At 35.1% G+C, this 18303-nt stretch overlaps 1 protein-coding gene across 1 annotated transcript in view; it reads left to right on the forward strand.

Annotated features, from left to right (window-relative positions):
• Positions 1–18303, forward strand: part of DOK6 (docking protein 6) — a gene marked incomplete at both ends in the record, with an annotated part of 245622 nt that overhangs the window by 156702 nt on the left and 70617 nt on the right. Inside the window, one exon of the mRNA XM_082045765.1 lies at positions 5937–6126. Coding sequence (XP_081901891.1) covers positions 5937–6126 — 190 coding nt within the window. The remainder of the gene's footprint in view (positions 1–5936; positions 6127–18303) is intronic.

Raw genomic sequence — 18303 nt, forward strand, 5'->3', positions numbered from 1 at the left:
GCAGAAAATGACCCTTAGGTGGTTTTCTTTTTATATTTAAGGCTCACAACTAATGGCTGCTTGGTTTGCAATGATACACAGATTCCAATAAAAATGAGGTTTGAAATGAAGCTTTTGTTGCTCTCCAACCATTTTACCTTCTCTCTCTCCTGCATCTAAGCGATTCGTTTGTGTTCCTCAGCCCTATAGCAGCAACTCTGATTCTGTGTCTTTTCATACCAAACACAGTCTTACTGTTAATGAATGTTCATTTGGATTATTTGATAAAGAATGGAAATATAGTATTAAATCAAAAGCCGTAAAGACTACATGATCCTGTTCAGATAACAATTTGGTATAATGACAGTGGAGCTGTATATACAATGATAAGACAAATAATAATAATACACAATTATAACTACAGGAAAGAAAACCCAGACTCAGTTGGATCTGATAACACTGTTGACAAGTAGCCTTCTGAGCAAAATCATGTGATAATTGCACACATGTTCAGTATTCCTTAGGTTTCTCAATCTGCTGCTAGGGAAATTGTGACTATAGAGTGCTGTCTTCATTTAGAAGAACTGGAGACTGCCTTTCCAGCTCTCAATGCGTTTGTCCGTGCTCATGATTTTTTTTTTTTCAAAACATCCCTTTTTCCAATATGTCACTGTATTTTCATTCTCTATAAAAGTAATTTGAAGGAAGCAATCCAAATGGAGAGATCATGTTTACTGTGAAAAAGAAACCAGAATATACAAGAAAACATTGGTTAGAAAATAGTTATGTGTAGACAGTGCTACTAAATTCACCCTTTAAGAGCAGGTGCTTTTCTTTGGTGAAGACTCTATTCATATCTATTATGAATACTACATAATAACACTAAAATAACTGAACACTTGTTCCGAATGACATTCTATTGAATTTTACTTGTAACACTGGTGTAAACAATGAAGAAAATAGGCAAATGTAAAAATGCAAATTATTAACCTAAAGAAAAGGCCCGTTCCATCCTTTGCTTCTGCAACTCATGTATTGTTGCATTTCATGCCTGGGATGTCAATATTGTGCTTTTCTATTATGTGTTAAATGCTGCCTTGGCACTTTTTTTTAAATGCATTATAAAGCTAATTTTGATTTTAAGAGTCTGGAAAAGTTTGAAAGGTAATTAATTTTTTAATTTTACTCCCTGCCTAATATTTAAAGTAATATATCATAAAATTACTTCCTTTGTAAAGTTTTTCCTTTTTCATAACATTTGTTTTACCTTTATTATTTATTTTAAAAGATTCCACAGTGCAACTGTCTTGCTTCCTGGGTTTAACTGCAGGACATTTGTAAATTTCTGTTAGTAAAAAAGTAGCTTTTCATAGTGAACAATGTCCTTGAATCCTCAGAAGAGGGTTATAACTTATTTCTTACTGCTACATATTGAGATTACAAACTACAGCCAAAGCACAGAGACTTTGTAATTACATTCACAGAGCTGACTTGTTTTAGGGCATTTTCTAGGGTCTGTAGAATCCCTGTGTGTGATTCACTACATATTCATTTTCTGTTATCCTTAATTCATTTTTATACCTTGTTTAAAAAAAAGATATATATAAAATAAAATAAACCCGACATAGACAGCTTTATTAGTAAAGAAACATGTTAACAGTTTTAATAGCTGATTAATCCAGTTAGTTTTCAGATCTTCTCTATGTTCCTACTTATCAGTGAAACAATTTAATTTATTCATGGTATCCTTTATATTTTAATTGAGATGTTAATAAGCATTTCCACACACAGAAGCAAAGCAGAATAATTATAAGCAAAGGGATAAAATTAATTCTGAAGTCCTGGTTCCTCACTGTGTAAAGCAGGAAGGAATTGTTTTAACAGACCTGACATATGAATGAATACAAGATGCTGTGTCTTCAAGACTTAGAGCCATCTTTCCATGTGAAAATTAACTAAAGAGTGTCAGCAGCAGAAGTCACATAGAAGTAGAGGGAATTTCTTCCAGCTAGAAACTGAATGTTAGCTTTTAAATCCTCCTCTTATATAGTTCCCACCAACCTGGCTGCTTCCTTCCATAAGTCGTTTTTCCTTTGTATTAAAGCTGAAATGAAACAAAGCATCTGGATTTCAAGACTGCAATGTTATTCGCTCAGTTTTCCAACTGGGATGATTTAGACAAGGGAATCCAGAGATGAAATGGCCAGAACCAGGATCACTGGGCCTCACTGTGGTTTTGCTTCCCTAGTACAGCTGGACTTTGATCTGGAAGACTGAGAGCATTTCAGAGTTGCTGCCAAGTCTCTGTCTCAGTCAATATGCTCGTTTTAACAAAGACTATTAAACTCCCATGCTCTGCAAAAAAGTTATTAAAGGTGATATTCTTGCTGAACACCTTTACATGCATGAAGTGTATGATGAAGCATTGCTCTGCTTATTTGAGGAGATGGGAAAGAGCAGCTACATTGAAAAGAGTGGAATAATAAGCGTTGCAATATATCAACATTTTTTTCTCATCCTGGCTCCTCCACTCCCTGAACTTTGCTCTCACCAGTTTTAGAGGAGGGAGGAGGATAGTGATGCTGAGTGCTGAGGAGTTGCACCTGCTCAGTCTCAGCCTGCTCTTGTCAAATAGGATAGCATCTACATGTTTGGTTTCTTACATATTCCTATTTTCCGGTTTCCTCATTAACTTCTATTTACTTAATCTTACTACCCAGTGAACTGCTATTATCTCTTCCCACTCATATGCAAATGGTGACTGACCCACAGAGAAGCTAAATATCTTATTCAATGTGATTCAGAAGATCTGGTGACAGAATCCAGCTGGGATTCCCAAATCTAACCTATGAATGTTTGTTCTTGCCTGGATGAGTTTAGGGCAAAATCTTGACTCTCAAAACTGAATTATCATATTGCCATTACAGACACCTGTTCAAATATTTTCTAAAATGGAAAAATTTGACCCTGCTTTTTAATTCATAAAATCATTTAATGGTATCCACACCTTTCCACGTCCTCAATTTCCCACTACTCAAAAGTATTCACAAGTTATTGTTTCAAAAGCAAATATATCCATCTTTAGTCCTCTCCAGGACATGTGTTTGTACACTTGCTTTTCTTGACAATTTGAGTAAGTTCCAAGGGTGCTACATTTTTCCCTGCAGCTGATGTTCGGTTTAATCAGACATACTTTCCTTAATCCATGACACCTCACCTTAGACACCGACCTCCTCCTGACAGTTTGAGGATATGTTGTATCCTGAATACCCTTCATGCAATAATATCCTTGAACACTTCAGAGAAGTTGAGCATTTCACAAGTATCCTGGTAACTTCTAAAACAGGTTGAAATATTTTGTGCCTTCAATTCAACAGTTTGAGGTTTACTTCAGAAAATAATTGCACCTTTTATTTGCTGTCTGAGGCACTCTGTTATTGAAGACAGGGAAAGGGAAAGGGAAAGATTTCCATTCTCATATAGTAGCCCCATTCCCCCGTAAACACATTGTGTGATTTCATGTAATGTAAAAGAGAGGCTGAGGGAACCAGCCAGTATGTCGGTCACCTGTGTCTTTCTTTCAAATAGAGGAGGTAGTTGCAGGAAGTAACAGCTTGGCAATGCAAAACTGGAGTCTAATATATGATAAAAGCACACCTGCATAGCTACTAGGCATTTTTGCATAACCATCACAGTGACATATGGACAATGAAAAAGGGTATATACATATATATATGTAAATATAATCCCATTGCAAAATGTAAGTTGTCTCGTTCGCCATCATTCCCTTCCCAATGCAGTCATTGACCCATACTCCCATGTAAGTCTTTCCATTTACTACAGTAGGCATTAGGTTAGTCCTGTGTCCAACTCACTCCTCTGAGACTTCAGGGAAATTTGCAGTGATCTCAGCAGCAACTGCTAATCTATTTGTGCTGTGTGTCAGAAGAGTTTTACAAAACATTAGGAAATTCACACTGGGGACCTTAGCATAAAATGAAACTTTTAGGGCTAACCCATTAGTGTGATTAATGAGAACCAGAGCCTGGCAGAAGAGGTTGAATGGCTCTGAGACTGAATGAATCAATTGGGGAGTCATTAATAGGACAAAATTAAATTGACTGAAACAGAATAACATTGGGGATGACAAGATTACTTATAGCTATGCAGGATGGCAATTCTAACTGCTCACCCAGCAGTTCCCTGCTTCCATTAATTCCTCAGTCAAACTTTTGCTACTTTATTGACACATACACACATATACTCACAGATTTCTAACATATTTTATATTGTCATTTATTTCCAATATTTTCACTGATTTGTCAGAAAAAATAAATATCAAATATTTTTAAAAAGGAGATGTAATGTATGTGATACTGAATGACAAGCATATTGAGAAGCTGTATTTAATTTTGACTGTTTTGATAAATTTATCTCACTTCATTCATCTCTGATTAGTTTAAATTCCTTCCTAATTTTTATGAGGACACCATAAAAAATATCAGTACAAATGGTGGATTGAAAATGTTTCACACCAAACTGTCATTCATTTATTAAGCTGTTGGAGACAATTTTCCTGTCACATGTCCCTTTAAAGTACATTTTCCCAGTACTGTTTATTGAATGAATATTGGTTGTGCTCATACTTTAAATCATTCTTACCTTTTTTTGTCAACACTCTTCAGTGCAGTAGCATTGCTATTTTGCATTACTATTGTATTTCAAACATGAACGGAAATTGTGAGTGGAAGTTGTCAATCAGCCACACTCTCCCATATTATGCTATTAAGCACTAAGATTTCAGTGCCTTTGGATTTAAAATATAGGCTAGCACTTCCAGCTGTACAACCTGAAATTTAACAGCTTTTTATTCTCTGTAGAAGTAGCTCATAGAAACATTAGTTATTCTTCAAAGAAAAATACTTTTTTATTTAAAATTCTCTTGCTGTTACTGTGGTTTACTTCCTTCCGTATGAGTTAATGGTGTTTTATATCATGCTGGGGTGTGTGTTTTTGTTTTGTTTTGGGTTTTGTTGTTGTTTTGGTTTGGTTTGATTTGGGGTTTTTGTTTGTCTTTTTTGTTGTTGTTTTTTTTTTTTTTTTAAAAAGGATGGTTTTGTATTGCTTATTAAATCACATGCAATTCAGACACTTCAAAAAATTGTTAATGCCCTTGACCTCTTACTGCAATGGGGTCACTCTGCCGTGGAAGTGCAGCTGATAGTAATTGATGTCATGACAATAATAATATATTGTGTTGAACTGGATTTTTCAAAAGAGCAATAGATGATTAAAAATGTGATTAATTTGACAAATAATAATGAGTTTGGCAAATAAATAGAAACTGAACACAAAGAACGTAATTTTTAACAAGCTTCAGTAAGCAAATCTGGCTTTGCAATTTCAAGGACAATTTTTCTAAGGGGCAATGGTTATACATACATGTTTTGCCAAGGTACATGTAGTTCTTTTCTTTGACAGAGGAGCCTCTATCAGAGTTCAAGTCATTGTGAATTTTGATTTGCAAAGAGTCATGGACCTTAATGTGAAAATAAAGGACTTTAGTTAAGTTGCTGGGGACATATGTCAAAGAAGACTATGCAGATCATCTGTGAAAGATGTTTCAATCTGCTGCATTATTTATAATGAAAATGAAATGAAGATGCTCCTCTTATAGAATCATAAAATTATTTTGGTTGGAAAAGACCTTTAAGATTACTGAGTCTAACCGTTAACTCACTCCTTTCATGTACACTAGAATGGCTTCTTCAACATCAGTGGATCTTCACCTCTGTTCAGGGCTAGAAATTTGGCCTTTATTTCTGATCCATTAGTAACTAAAGACAGGCGGTGGTGGTGGTGGTGGTGGTTTTTTTGCCAGTAGAAAATTTTTTTCTTTGACTGGTGATGCCTTATTTTGTTTTGTTGTGTTGTTGTTTGTTTGCTTTTTTTTCCAGAACGATTCAATGTATATCTTATGCCTACACCAAATTTAGATATCTATGGAGAATGTACAATGCAGATCACACATGAAAACATCTATCTCTGGGACATCCACAATGCAAAGGTCAAGCTGGTCATGTGGCCTCTGAGCTCTTTGAGGAGATACGGGCGTGACTCAACGTGGTTCACATTTGAGTCTGGAAGGTAAGAGCTAAGGAGAAGCAGCAAGAAGAAGAAATATGCAGTGATTTTTGAGCAGCAGTCTGATAAGTTAGATTAGCCTCTCATTGTAAAGAAAGATGGTATACATGGCTTCTCCACAGACTTCCATTTGTTGAATATTACTTTTCAATATATTCAACTCAGTGTTTGAAATAAACATTAATATATCTTATACTTAAATTGAGCTTAATCTTCCTCTGACTTATTTAACTGCAGTTGAATTGTCATTCTTAAGGTTTATGAGTCTCACTGTCCTTAAATACTAGTGTGGTATAATTTGAGTACCTTTGACATAGAATAAATTAATTCTGGATCACGGAAAAAGGCTTATCACACAATATGAATGGAATAACTTCCATTATAGTAGATATTACTCTTTTTGGATGTTCCTGATGACTGATTGCCACCCTAGAGTATAATTGCAAGCAGGAGTACAGAGAACATTTTGAACTCGTAATAAGGCTAGCTCTTTTTTCTGCCTGCAGTTTTAATCCTCATTTCCATTTCCATCCTCAGATCAGTTTTAAATGTCGGTGGCGCTCTGTTTTGCCTCCATTTCACATCTTTTTAATGCATTTTGTATCTTACTGTGAAGTCCAATGCCTTTTCTGTGTTTCCGTGCAGAAATAACTCTGCATTTATCTCTGTCTTTGGAGATGTTTCATCTTGTATTTTATGGTCCTGGACTTTTCTAAGTTTTTCATATTCCCTAATACAGAGCCTGAATTTTCTGAAGCAATCCAGGAAACTGCAGGTGTCTCTACACTCTTTGGTTAGCCACACTGTCTTGTTAAAAATCCTTTTACACTTTTTGATGTGTACTTACTTGTTCAATATCATTAACAAATATTCACAAAAGTACAGCTGGTGATCACAAAAACATGGATCAAATGGGCCCTAGAGCCTAAGGTGGTTATGACCAAAATTTCTTTTCAGTTTGTTACAGGTGGGAATTATCATTTAGCTCATAACTTTGTATATCCAGACTGATGTCACTTTTCTGTGATGACTTCATCATTAACAATCATGAAGACATTTTTTTTTTATATAATATTTTCTAACTAAAAATTAGTAATGCCTGATCCATGTTTCAATTTAACTTCAATGATTAAGCTGTGGGCCTTATTCAAATATACAATTTTAGGAAGAATAATTTGCTAAATCATTCCTTCCCCTAGGCCTCAAAATACCTCATGTGAAATTAGTTCAAGAAGTATAGCTATGCAATACTAGAAAATTAACAAAATGCCAAAACCAGTGCCTGAAAAACCACCAAACTATTCTGGGGAAAATCAAACAAGCAAGCAAATAAATAAAGGAAAAAAAAAACCACTAGGATTTAGCTTAAGCTCATTCTTTGTGAATTTCCCACTCATCTGACTCTTTGGCTAAAACTGTATTAGCAAGTATGCATTTTATTAAAGAAGAAGGAGTTATATTTGAGTAAAAAGGAATGACCAAAGACTTACTAATGTTTGCCTATTCAGAGTAGAATATCTGTCTGTGAGCAGAACCATTTCTTTTAACTGATTCTGAAGGAAACTATCTTTGGAAATTGAAGTTGTCATTAACTAAAATTTAGCTGTTAACACTAATTCAGATTAATCACTTAAAATTGATTTCTTATATGTCTCAAAATGTATGTAACTCTCTACAGATTTTAATTATGAAAAAGTCATTCTATATCATAGTGATTTTTTTTTAATAAGATAGTTGGTTTTGTACTGTTTTGTTTTAATCTATGGCATATCAGTATTAATCAATTATGTATAGTGATTGTATATATTCAAGTAAAATGTGAGGTTTACCTCTGATTTTTCAGGCCTCCTGCAGTATTTTGATTGCATGTTAGTATCTGAATATCATCTTCCCCTACAATGCATGGACCATGCAACCTGATAAAAAGTGGATTGTTTTCCTGTGTTTTATTGTTACGAGCTAGCTCTGGCTTTATGTGTCATGCTTTATTGTCTTTGATCTGATTCCTCCCTTTTGCCTGCTTGGGATTGCTTTATCTGTCTGATTTGGAAATGCACAAAGACTAGATTTAGGTTGGCAGAAAAATATATAGGCAAAAAAATAGGACTAGAGAGAAGTCAGTATCTTCGATAGCATCTGAAGTCTATATAGGGCAACACTAATGCTCATTTTAAAATCTGTTATTTATTCGTTTGGGTTTTTTTGTTTTTTGTTTTTTTTAATCAGCACCTTTTTCATCTTTCTGAACATTGTTTGCTTTGTCCATTGATCTGCCAGTACCTTATACACTAAATTCCTGATGCATGCTGTCTTATCAGAAGTGAAGTACTCATCCATGTATTATGAAAATGCTATGCAGTAAAACTGTTGTTGCTTTAATTTTTCCCTAAGGCTTAAATATTAAATGTAGACAATTGCTTTAAAGGGTATTTTTAAAGAGGTTTGTATTTTTTACTGTGTTTTAGCACCTATAAATATATACATATGTGGTTTGCATGAACATTAAGAGAATAGTTTTATGTATTTATTATCCATCCTCAGTTTTGGTATTACTTTGTTTCAGAAAATAAATCCCCTCCATTAAAATAAATGGACATATTCACAGAGATACTATGATAAATAAATGGATCAAAATTAAGCTTTCAGGCAATTAAATTTCTCTTTTACTAAATATATTGGTTTGCATTTAAATGAATGTGGACTCAGATGTATAAAACTAAACTGTTCACTTGTCTAATGAAATGCAATACCTACACAATTGGGAGGATGTCTAAAATACAGGAGGAATGAACACAGATTCTTTTAAACTGCTTGATTTTTCTATTTAGTTTTGCACAGAATTGGAGTTTGTAAATATGTATCTCTGCAGTACTTACGAAGTTAGACCCATCCTTACTTTTCATTATTTGGTGAACAAATGAAAGTAAATATTTCTTGCACAGTGATTTACTTAATTTGTGTTCTTTCCTGTCCAATCTCTTCTGAGATTTGTGGGATGCACAGTTTTGTGTGGCTGTGGATGGAGAGATACTCATTATTTAAAGCACCTGATTAGGGCTAATCCCATGCAATCTATCCACTGATCAGAAAATAGTAATTCACAACTCCATTAGGCACTACAATAGCTTTGTGCTGATTAATACTGTGCATCTAGCATAGTGAATGTATCCCACAGTAATTTAGAACACCTGAGGTAGGAGCCTAGCATTTATTTTTCCAAGAGCTAGGCTTTACACCTGAACGGCTTCACATTGGTTTGGGGAGTTTTAATGTTGAATCATCAGTGAGTCAACAAGATATCCATAATTCGTGGACATTGATAATGTACTCAGACACTTTATTCTCATTATTTTGGGTATTGGATGTATTGGAGACATTGTGCCTAGGAATGCAGTTGATCTGCACAAGTGCATTTATTTATCTTCAAACTTTTGGAGCTGCTGTTCCATGTGTGTGGACATTAGTCCCTGACTGTGTCTGATTTTAAGACCCCAAAATGGCAAGTGTCATCCTTACAAAACTGCCTACCTAACTGTCCAGATGAAGGTACTGTAAATTTGCACTGGATTGCATTAATTACATGCAATCGAAGAAACATACCAGAAAAGCAGTAAAACAGGTACCGGTGAAATATCTCGTAGCCAGATCAGGTGTGAAGACATTTTTCAGACACCTGCCAAAGTTACAGGATTCAATTTGCTGATGTTGTAAACCAGGCAATCCATAACAAAGGTCATAAGCAATGTTCACATTTCAGTCTCTGGAAACTGCAAAAGGCAGTTGTCCAAACTTTCCTTTTGGCAAAACAAGCTGGCTGAGGTACCTTTTTGGGAGCATAGGAGGAGGGTCCTAAGAATTCAGAAATGTTTTTCATCTCTTAGGGGGAGGCACTGAAAAAAATAAACACATACGGACTCTTTGTTCCTTTAGAAATGTTCTTTCTTATGGTTTTCTGCAATTCTGCCTTTTACATTAAACAATATTTTCTACGTATGGAATCTTTCTGATCAAGTTAATTAAGTGCTGTCCAGAAGTATTAAAAAAAAAAAAAAAAAAAAAAAGAAAAAAAACAAATTCATGCTAAAGTCAAGTGAAACACAGTGAGAAAAACCAATGAGGGGAGAGGCTGTTTAGTTTCCAGCCAAGTAGAGAGGTGGAGGCAGTAGGTATGTTCTTGCAGTTTTGAGAACAGAAGGACCCACAAATTCATGACACAATCCTTTTTCTGAAATATATTTTCTTCTGTTTCATAGACAAGATGTTAAAATTCAAATTACTTCAAATATTTCCAAGTTTATTCACAGTGCGCATTCAGAGAGACCCATTGAACTACATTTAACTATTCCTTCTTTGTTTGTCTTTGATTTTTCTTTTTCTTCATCAGAGAAATTCTAATGAAGTGTGGTATTCTGTCACTTTAAGATCTGGAATCTGTTTCTTTCATTGGCACAAGTATTGAGCTCAAGCATTTCAGAGTAGTGACATGAGAATTTCTCAGGGGTTTTTTTCCCTGTATGTGACCCAAGACTGACATACTAATTTTCTCAGTGGTAGATACACAGATGCTAGAGTTATCTGAAGCAGAAAGTTCAGTGTTTGCTTCAGGCACTACATCTGACTGAAATCTTTCATTTGTCTGTCAGTCCTCTGTGGCAATTTTTAGTGTTAATGAAAAATGTATTAGTCAATTAGCCCTTAAAGTTAAGTTATAGGAAACCTCCTCTTTTTCCCTTATGAGGAGAGGCCCCTTACGTGCTCATGAAACAACTTATTATGGGACTTCATACACCGATGTGTGTATCAACTCAGGTCTATACCTCCCTGAAGGGAAGCATCCAATCCCTGATTGTTGGTGGATTATCTAAACTGTGTATTATCAGATGTTAATTATACAATTAAAAATCATATATTATAGATCATTATATATGATCATTATAAATCATAAGCTCATCATTATAAATCATACGCTTGTCATAGAATTTGTAAGTCAGTTTGGGTTGGGCAGTAGTATGAGCATTCCTGCAGCTGCAATAAATAGATTTGTCATTTCACATAATATTAGCTCAGAGTTCTCAGTATCACACACTTACTATTTAAGTTTGTTAGGATCTTTTTCATCTTCTACACCTTCACAATATTTTTTAAAAGCCTAATAACCCAGGATATGAATTTTCTGTGGTTTTGTCTTGTCTGTTTTCTCACTACCTCTTCACTTTTTTCTTATATTCTTTCCCCAAGTGGTACGTATTGCTAAATTCTGAAAATAACTTTAAAAAATAAATGGGAATCTCTTATATGTATCATCCCCTTGCTTCTTCAGGAATCACATAGCTCTAATTTTTGGAAAAGTGGCATTTTGTCTATTGAAAAGGTTTAGTTATTTCCTGATATTTAGCAGTGCCAAAGTTATACTGTAATATGTTGTAGTCCTGTTCCTACTTTTTTCCCTTCCAATTTCATTCCGGCTCTTAATTTACCTTCTGCCAAATTCTTGACCTGGAATAACTTCTGTGCTAGTTATTTGTTTCACTTAAATCCTACTTAAGAAGGAGCTCTGTGTTTAACTCATCTGCAGGACTTTTACTCTGGTGTTGATCGTGGTACCTAATCGAAGAACTCTTTTACTAGTGGAAACTTATTGCATTTTCTCTCTGCCAAAGCTCCTCTCAGACTGGCCCAGTGTTGACAAGTCAGAGTGTCTTCCACTGAAACTCACACACAATTAAATTCTCCACAGTATAGCTGAGTACAGCAAACAGAGAGAAGAAGGGATTATATACAAGCTTCTTTACCCTAAATGTCTAGTGTGCCTTCTAAAGTGTTCTGCTATTTTCTAGTCCCTGTTTGACAAATACAGCCATGACATACGCACCTACAAAAGACTTTCTCCAACTGACAAAAAATGCCTGAGCCATTCCACTTCACTGTAAAAGCTCTAATTTTGATGATAAAAACAATCACATCTCAAAAAAGACAAGTTATTGGAAGAATAAAGTTATCTGTACTAAACTGCAATTTTATCACAAATAGATTGAGAGCTCAGTGACTCCTAAGACAGAGCAGCAAGCTCAACAGCTGAAGTTGTGTAGCATAGTAATGAACAAATTTATAAATTCTCAATTAATATAAATGAGTACATCAATAATTCATTAATTTGCCATTGCCTAACCAGTAAATTTCCTTATGAATTTGTATGGAATGAATCATATGTAGTTTGAAAAAGAGTCACCTAATGTCTGTCCAGTTAACACAATAAACATACAGCTCAGAAGGAAAGCCATCATCTTTGTGGTATTTATACAAGGGGCTCATATTTGCATATTTTACAACCCAGAGGGCACAGCATGAGTTTTCAGCTGATCACTAGATATCCAATGTAAATGGTATAATTCAAATGTTACAAAGCTTTTTAATGAAATAGCTAAGAATTGTGTTGTGTTTGCCTAATGTTTTAGCAGATAACAAGTTATGTTCCTTCGGATGATCCTGAGACAACATAAACTGTGCTATTCTGTTGAAATGAACAGTTTGTCTTCTCCCTTCACAACATGGTTGTATGTCATAATGAAAATAGGACTTCTTTTAAAATATTTTGAGACCAAGCACCATTTTACTTTCAGATGGCTTTACATCCATGCTTGAGCCCAGAAGATTTGATATTTATTTACTCTATTCTGATTGTCCCTTTTTCATATATGTGCTCTGCTGTAAACAGACATTGTTGGATTAATATTCCTGATGATGAATATGACTAACAAGGTTATTTCTGTCTAATATGTGAGCAGAGAAGAAGCAGACAAAATAATTAATACATTCTTAATCACATAAGGACTCACTTATTGTTTCAACTCTACATTTTAACCTTTGAATTCCACAGTGAGCAGTAGCAATAATTAGTCTCACATGGCAGTTCTGAATAACTTGAATTGCCCTGGCAGCAGGTCCTTTATTCTCCAAGAGTCATAATAACATTTAACCTTCTACCTCAAAATACAGGAGGACTGAAATATCTCAGAATTCAAAAGTAACATTTTTTTTTTTTTAAAAAAAAGCCCCCTTTAAAAAAGTCAACAACAAAACTCAGAAACTCGTATATACAAAATGATAATAAATTTCATAATGCTCTTTTTATTTTATAGAGATACCGTTTACAATAAGTGCCAGGGTGTCTATTTTAGCAGTTAGATACTGTTGCATTTCTCCCCCACCAAGCCTATTTGCATGAGCTGATTAAAAATCCTGAAAGTGGGCACCTAGTTATCTATACAGACAATAGGAGAGTGTTAAACATGCCACAAAGGCCAATCTAGAAGGCCACGTTTTTTTTTACAGAAAATCATCTAGCCAGCAAGAATGCTTAAGCACAAAGAAATCCTCCTTTTCTCCAAAGCTTATGAATGTAGTATCATTGATTGAGGAGGAGGTTTGAAATGTCCTCTGTGCTGCGGCTGTGTACTGTACAAATATAGAAGGAAGTAATCAAAATGCAAAGGCTGGAATTTGCACAACAAAAGGGCCTTGTTCATGAATATGTAGGAACCTGTGCAAACCAGCACTCGCACATACACACAGGGAGCATTACAGAAGCATAAAGGGCTACGATTTAAAATGTTTGTGAGCTTCCTTTGTTGTCAGGAACTGTGGCTTCTCCACTTCAGCTGGCACATGTGTATATTCTAAAGGTCATTTTGGTGTCTGAACAGTTGTCTCTTGTATATCACACATGAGAAACTGCAATGGAAGTTTTATTTTTCTCTCAGTTTTGGGACTTGATTATACTCAAATCAAGTTGAGTATATCATGACTGCCGGTCACTGCTCATGAGCTGAGAAACCTGCTTTAGCTGGCTGGGCTTGGAAGGTTTGCCTAATATCTGCCTAATTCCCCTTTTTCCTTTGAGTAGTGTTAATTCATTGTTCTCACAAATAATAAACTCATTTATAACATACCTATTGGCATCCGTTTTTTCAACTTTGCTAAGACTTATTTTTTTCTGAAGAAGGAGGGTACCCGTTAACTTCTTTTGCTTGAAAAAGAGGTTGGTAGAGTGGTTTTGGCCTTTACTGTCATTCACTGATGTACAGCAGTTCCAGAAATACTTCTGTATTCTGGATATAATAATAGTGTGAGAGCAGAAACTCTAGTGTGGAGATTTCCATAGTGATTCTTTCAGTAGCTGTATTCTGGCTTTTCTTTAGTAAGTTAAATGCCATTACCAACAGAGCTTTATTCATAAGTATTTTATATATACACATTTCCAAACATACTTGCGTATGTGATCTCAGTTCACCCAGGTCTGTGTTGGAATATGTAACTGTGGAGGTTACTGCCTTTTTTTTTTTTTTCCTCTACCTGTAGTTGTTTACAAATTTTGTTTGCAAAATTCAGTCATGAAGGAAATTAATATTTTCATCCATTAATTAATTCATTAATTATAATCATTAATTTTTTAAAAAATCTGTTCTTCTGTAAAAAGCTACAGGTAAACAAAAACAATACATGAATATTGAAAGTTTGCATTGATTTGCTTTTTGTGATAAAAGGTGTTTTCTTTTTTCTTTTGCATCCATACAAGCCAGAGAATACCTCGAATATTTTGGTTCAAACCTTTAAAACATGCTAAAAATCTCTGATATGGATTCTTCACCACTTCTCAACAGCTGCACCCTTAATGAAATCCAAGTTACTTTTAGTGAAGGCTGTTTTTGAGGTGTGTGACTGGTCACACAGGCTTCTTTAATCTTCCTCTTATTTATAAGGTACTGAAGGAAGGTTTGTCCCTTAGTCCCTGTTAGAGGAAATGCTATTAGCTACCATGTCCCTCCTAATAGTACTTCTTTGCTATCACAGTAAGTTATTACTATTATTGCACTATTAATAATGCTGTACTCTGTGGTGCGTGATTTATTTCTGCTGTGAGTAGTCATTTGTCACATATTTTCAAAAAAGCTTCCATCTTATTAGAAAGAGGGGAGGGAGAGGCAATGTCTAATGGAATCCCTCAATCTCAGTGGCTACAAACATCGTTTGATCTTTCTGACTTTCTGGAAGAAAACTCAGTACAGTGCTATAATTCACTGAGATGCTTCATCTACTAGATTATCCTGTCAGTAGCCAAAAAGTCAAATATAACATTGCACTTGCATGTCTTGCTTGAACCAGTGCAACAAAGCAGATTTTCATATTTTAAAGATTTTTATTTTTCTCTTTTAATTCTCTGTCCAACTTGGAAAATGCCTTTTCTTTAAAACGATACTTCAAATGACCCCTTGTACACTTTTTGAAAACAACATTTTGGGATGAATGACAGGAGAGATTTTATTTTCCTGAAATGTGTGCTATTATGGTGGAAATTTCATTAAGTTTACAATAATGGTAAAAATGTCATCACTTATTGAAAAATTGCATTTATTAGTACGCGGTATTTAAAAATGAAAAAAAAAAAAAAAAAAAATGAAACTGTCTGACCATAAGCTTGGTCTACTGTCAGGAAAGGGATTTGAAGGGCAAGAAATTTTATAGTCTAGGTGATGTTTCAGGGGAAAACCCTGAAGTTCTTTCAGATGATGACCGAAGGCGCCCAAGTTGTTTTTTTGAAGAACAGGTTGGATCACCTATATTTCTGGTGAGTTACTTATCTAAGTGTACTGTCACTGCCACCAGAGAATAAAGAGTGACAGCAGCAGTGCGAACCATCACTGGTCTGGAAAGGACTATGCTAAAGCTGTTTTGCATACACATTGGAGAGCAAGTGAACTGGCTTGCTGGGACTAAACGAAACTCAAGGGATTGTTGAAAATAGGAGGGAGGCTTTGAGGGGGGTGGACAGAATGGGCTAAGGACATGGAATAGGAGGAGATAGGAATGTGGTGACGAAATACATGGGCTGGTGAGACAGAAATAGATAGGGAGGGACTTTTGAGTAAAAGCAAAAGGTAGCTGGTTTGCTGATGAAACTGTAACAGCATTTGGAATATATGTTGCATTTTAGGAACAACATTTAATCAGAAAGTGTGGAAGGCCGGAGCAAAAAGTAGCAAGAAGTTGGCCAGGAAAAGTGCTTGCCATTGTCAGATTTTGACACCACCATCTCAAATATTTCATTTCACGGGTACTTTCCCTTTTTATGGGAGGCTTCTTTAAGCCCCGTTGGACCAATTTCTAAGAGAGAAAAAAAAGAAAAAAATCAGTATGATTAGCTCTCAGCCTTAGAAGTGCAGATGAAATGGAGGGCAGCCAAGAAGAAAGTGTTCAGTGCATGTGGAAGTAGTGTCAAATAGCTGGTAAAAAGAACCATCAGAGAAATTAGAGCAGAACTAGTAATACACAGAAATAGAAATGTATATTAGCATTTATCTTGAGACTAATATTCTGTCTATGATATGAAAGATCCCTATAATATGAATGTTCCAGAGTGAGAAAATGGGGGAATACTTCAAAAGGCTTTTTAAATGTTACCCAGGATACTTGAAATTATTTTAACGGCATACATGAAATAGCCACAAACATGCCCAGGCTATTATGTGTAAATGTCCTGGGAAGGCACGGTCTCCTTTTTGCTGCATAAGAGCTATGAATATCCATTATACATCATTCAGCACATAAAGGTTTTGTACCCTTTCTCTTCTGCTGCGTATAATGCTTCTTTTTTTGGTGAACTATATATAAAAGTTTGATGAAGCCAGTAAGTATTGCATCTATAGTTCATGGTTTTTTTAAACAGGTGTACAGAATCATGGGCAGAAGGGACTGACACATTCCAGTGTTCATAGCAGTTCTATGGCTATTATAGATTTCTTATAAAAATATTACTAAGACAGTGTAGAACAGTAGAAACCTAAACTCTGAAATAATTAAATAGATGAGTACGCCCCAGTGTAAAATCAGCTTGTTAGTGTTTCTTCACAGCAAAGGACAATTGCTTTTTTCATTTTGCTTTCTAACAATACCCCAAATTACCTGGGAAGACAGCAGGCATGCTGTGCTTAAAAAATTTGTGCATTAGAGAAGATGCATTTCATACTTTTAGCTTCTACTGTACCAAATTTGTTTTGCAGCCTTTCTTTTTTCCACTCAAGGTGCATTTCTTGTCAATCAATTAGCAGCATCTCATGACATGCAGAAAGCTGGTCTGAAGAAATATTTACACAGAATAGATGGTGGCACATACACACAATGGCCACTGTTCTTGCCATTCTTACTTAAATCCTTTTGTTTGAAGCAAAATCCTCCCTAAAAATAGCAGAAAACTTGTCTTTATCCAGTACAGCATCAGTAGTTTCATACAGGACAACTGGTTGCATTGCAGAGGTCAAAATACACATTGCATCCCATGAAGTTTTAGAAAGATGATACATCAGATACTATAAGAAAATATGTGGGGAGCCCAAGTATGTACCTGTAAACTGTAAACACTGCTTTCTGCTTATTTTTCATCTTTTTCTATACTTTTTCTGTCCTTTTTCTGAATTATTTGATATATGTAATTCTTTTTGATGATTTTCTTTTGCAAGACTCTCCTTTTTTGTGTGTCTTTGTGTTTTTTCACTTGTTCAATCCACTTGTACCTTTTCCTTGCCACTCACTTGTGTGATTGAAAGGAGTGTCCTTTTATATAATAAAATTTCACAAAAAAAAATTTGAGGGTTCTCAAGCCCTTATCAATTTGTTATAATACTTACCTGAACACAAACTACAATTGATTTTAGCTATCAGACTAATGAGAAATCTTTACGGAGAGTTTCCCCACTGCTGGAAGCACTAACACAGGGATAGTATATACACAAAGTTGGAATCAGAAATGCCAGGTGAATGCAGTGTGAGTTCTTTGATCCATAACAGAACTGCTGCTGTTTGCAATTGAGATAATAGGAAAAATCTGTCTACTTCACTTCTGCCTGGCTTATATCAAAGACAAAAAGTTAAAACAAGTGGAAGGGAATTCATATTTCCTCTCTAAACTAAATACCGCATATGGGAAGTTGTTAGAAGTTCAATGATTTTTTTTATACTTGTGGTGGGACCTGTACATTTTCTGTAATTATTTTTTGATGTTGTGTTTTTATTGCACGTCCAGTTTACTACCCAAGACATTATCTGACTGATTGTATACATGTCTAGTTAAAGTTCAAATGAGAAATGTGGCCTTCAACTAAGACTTCAGTTCTTAACTGTCAGCAT

This window comes from Streptopelia decaocto (assembly GCF_964273445.1).
Source record: "Streptopelia decaocto genome assembly, chromosome: 2".
Classification (NCBI taxonomy): domain Eukaryota; kingdom Metazoa; phylum Chordata; class Aves; order Columbiformes; family Columbidae; genus Streptopelia; species Streptopelia decaocto.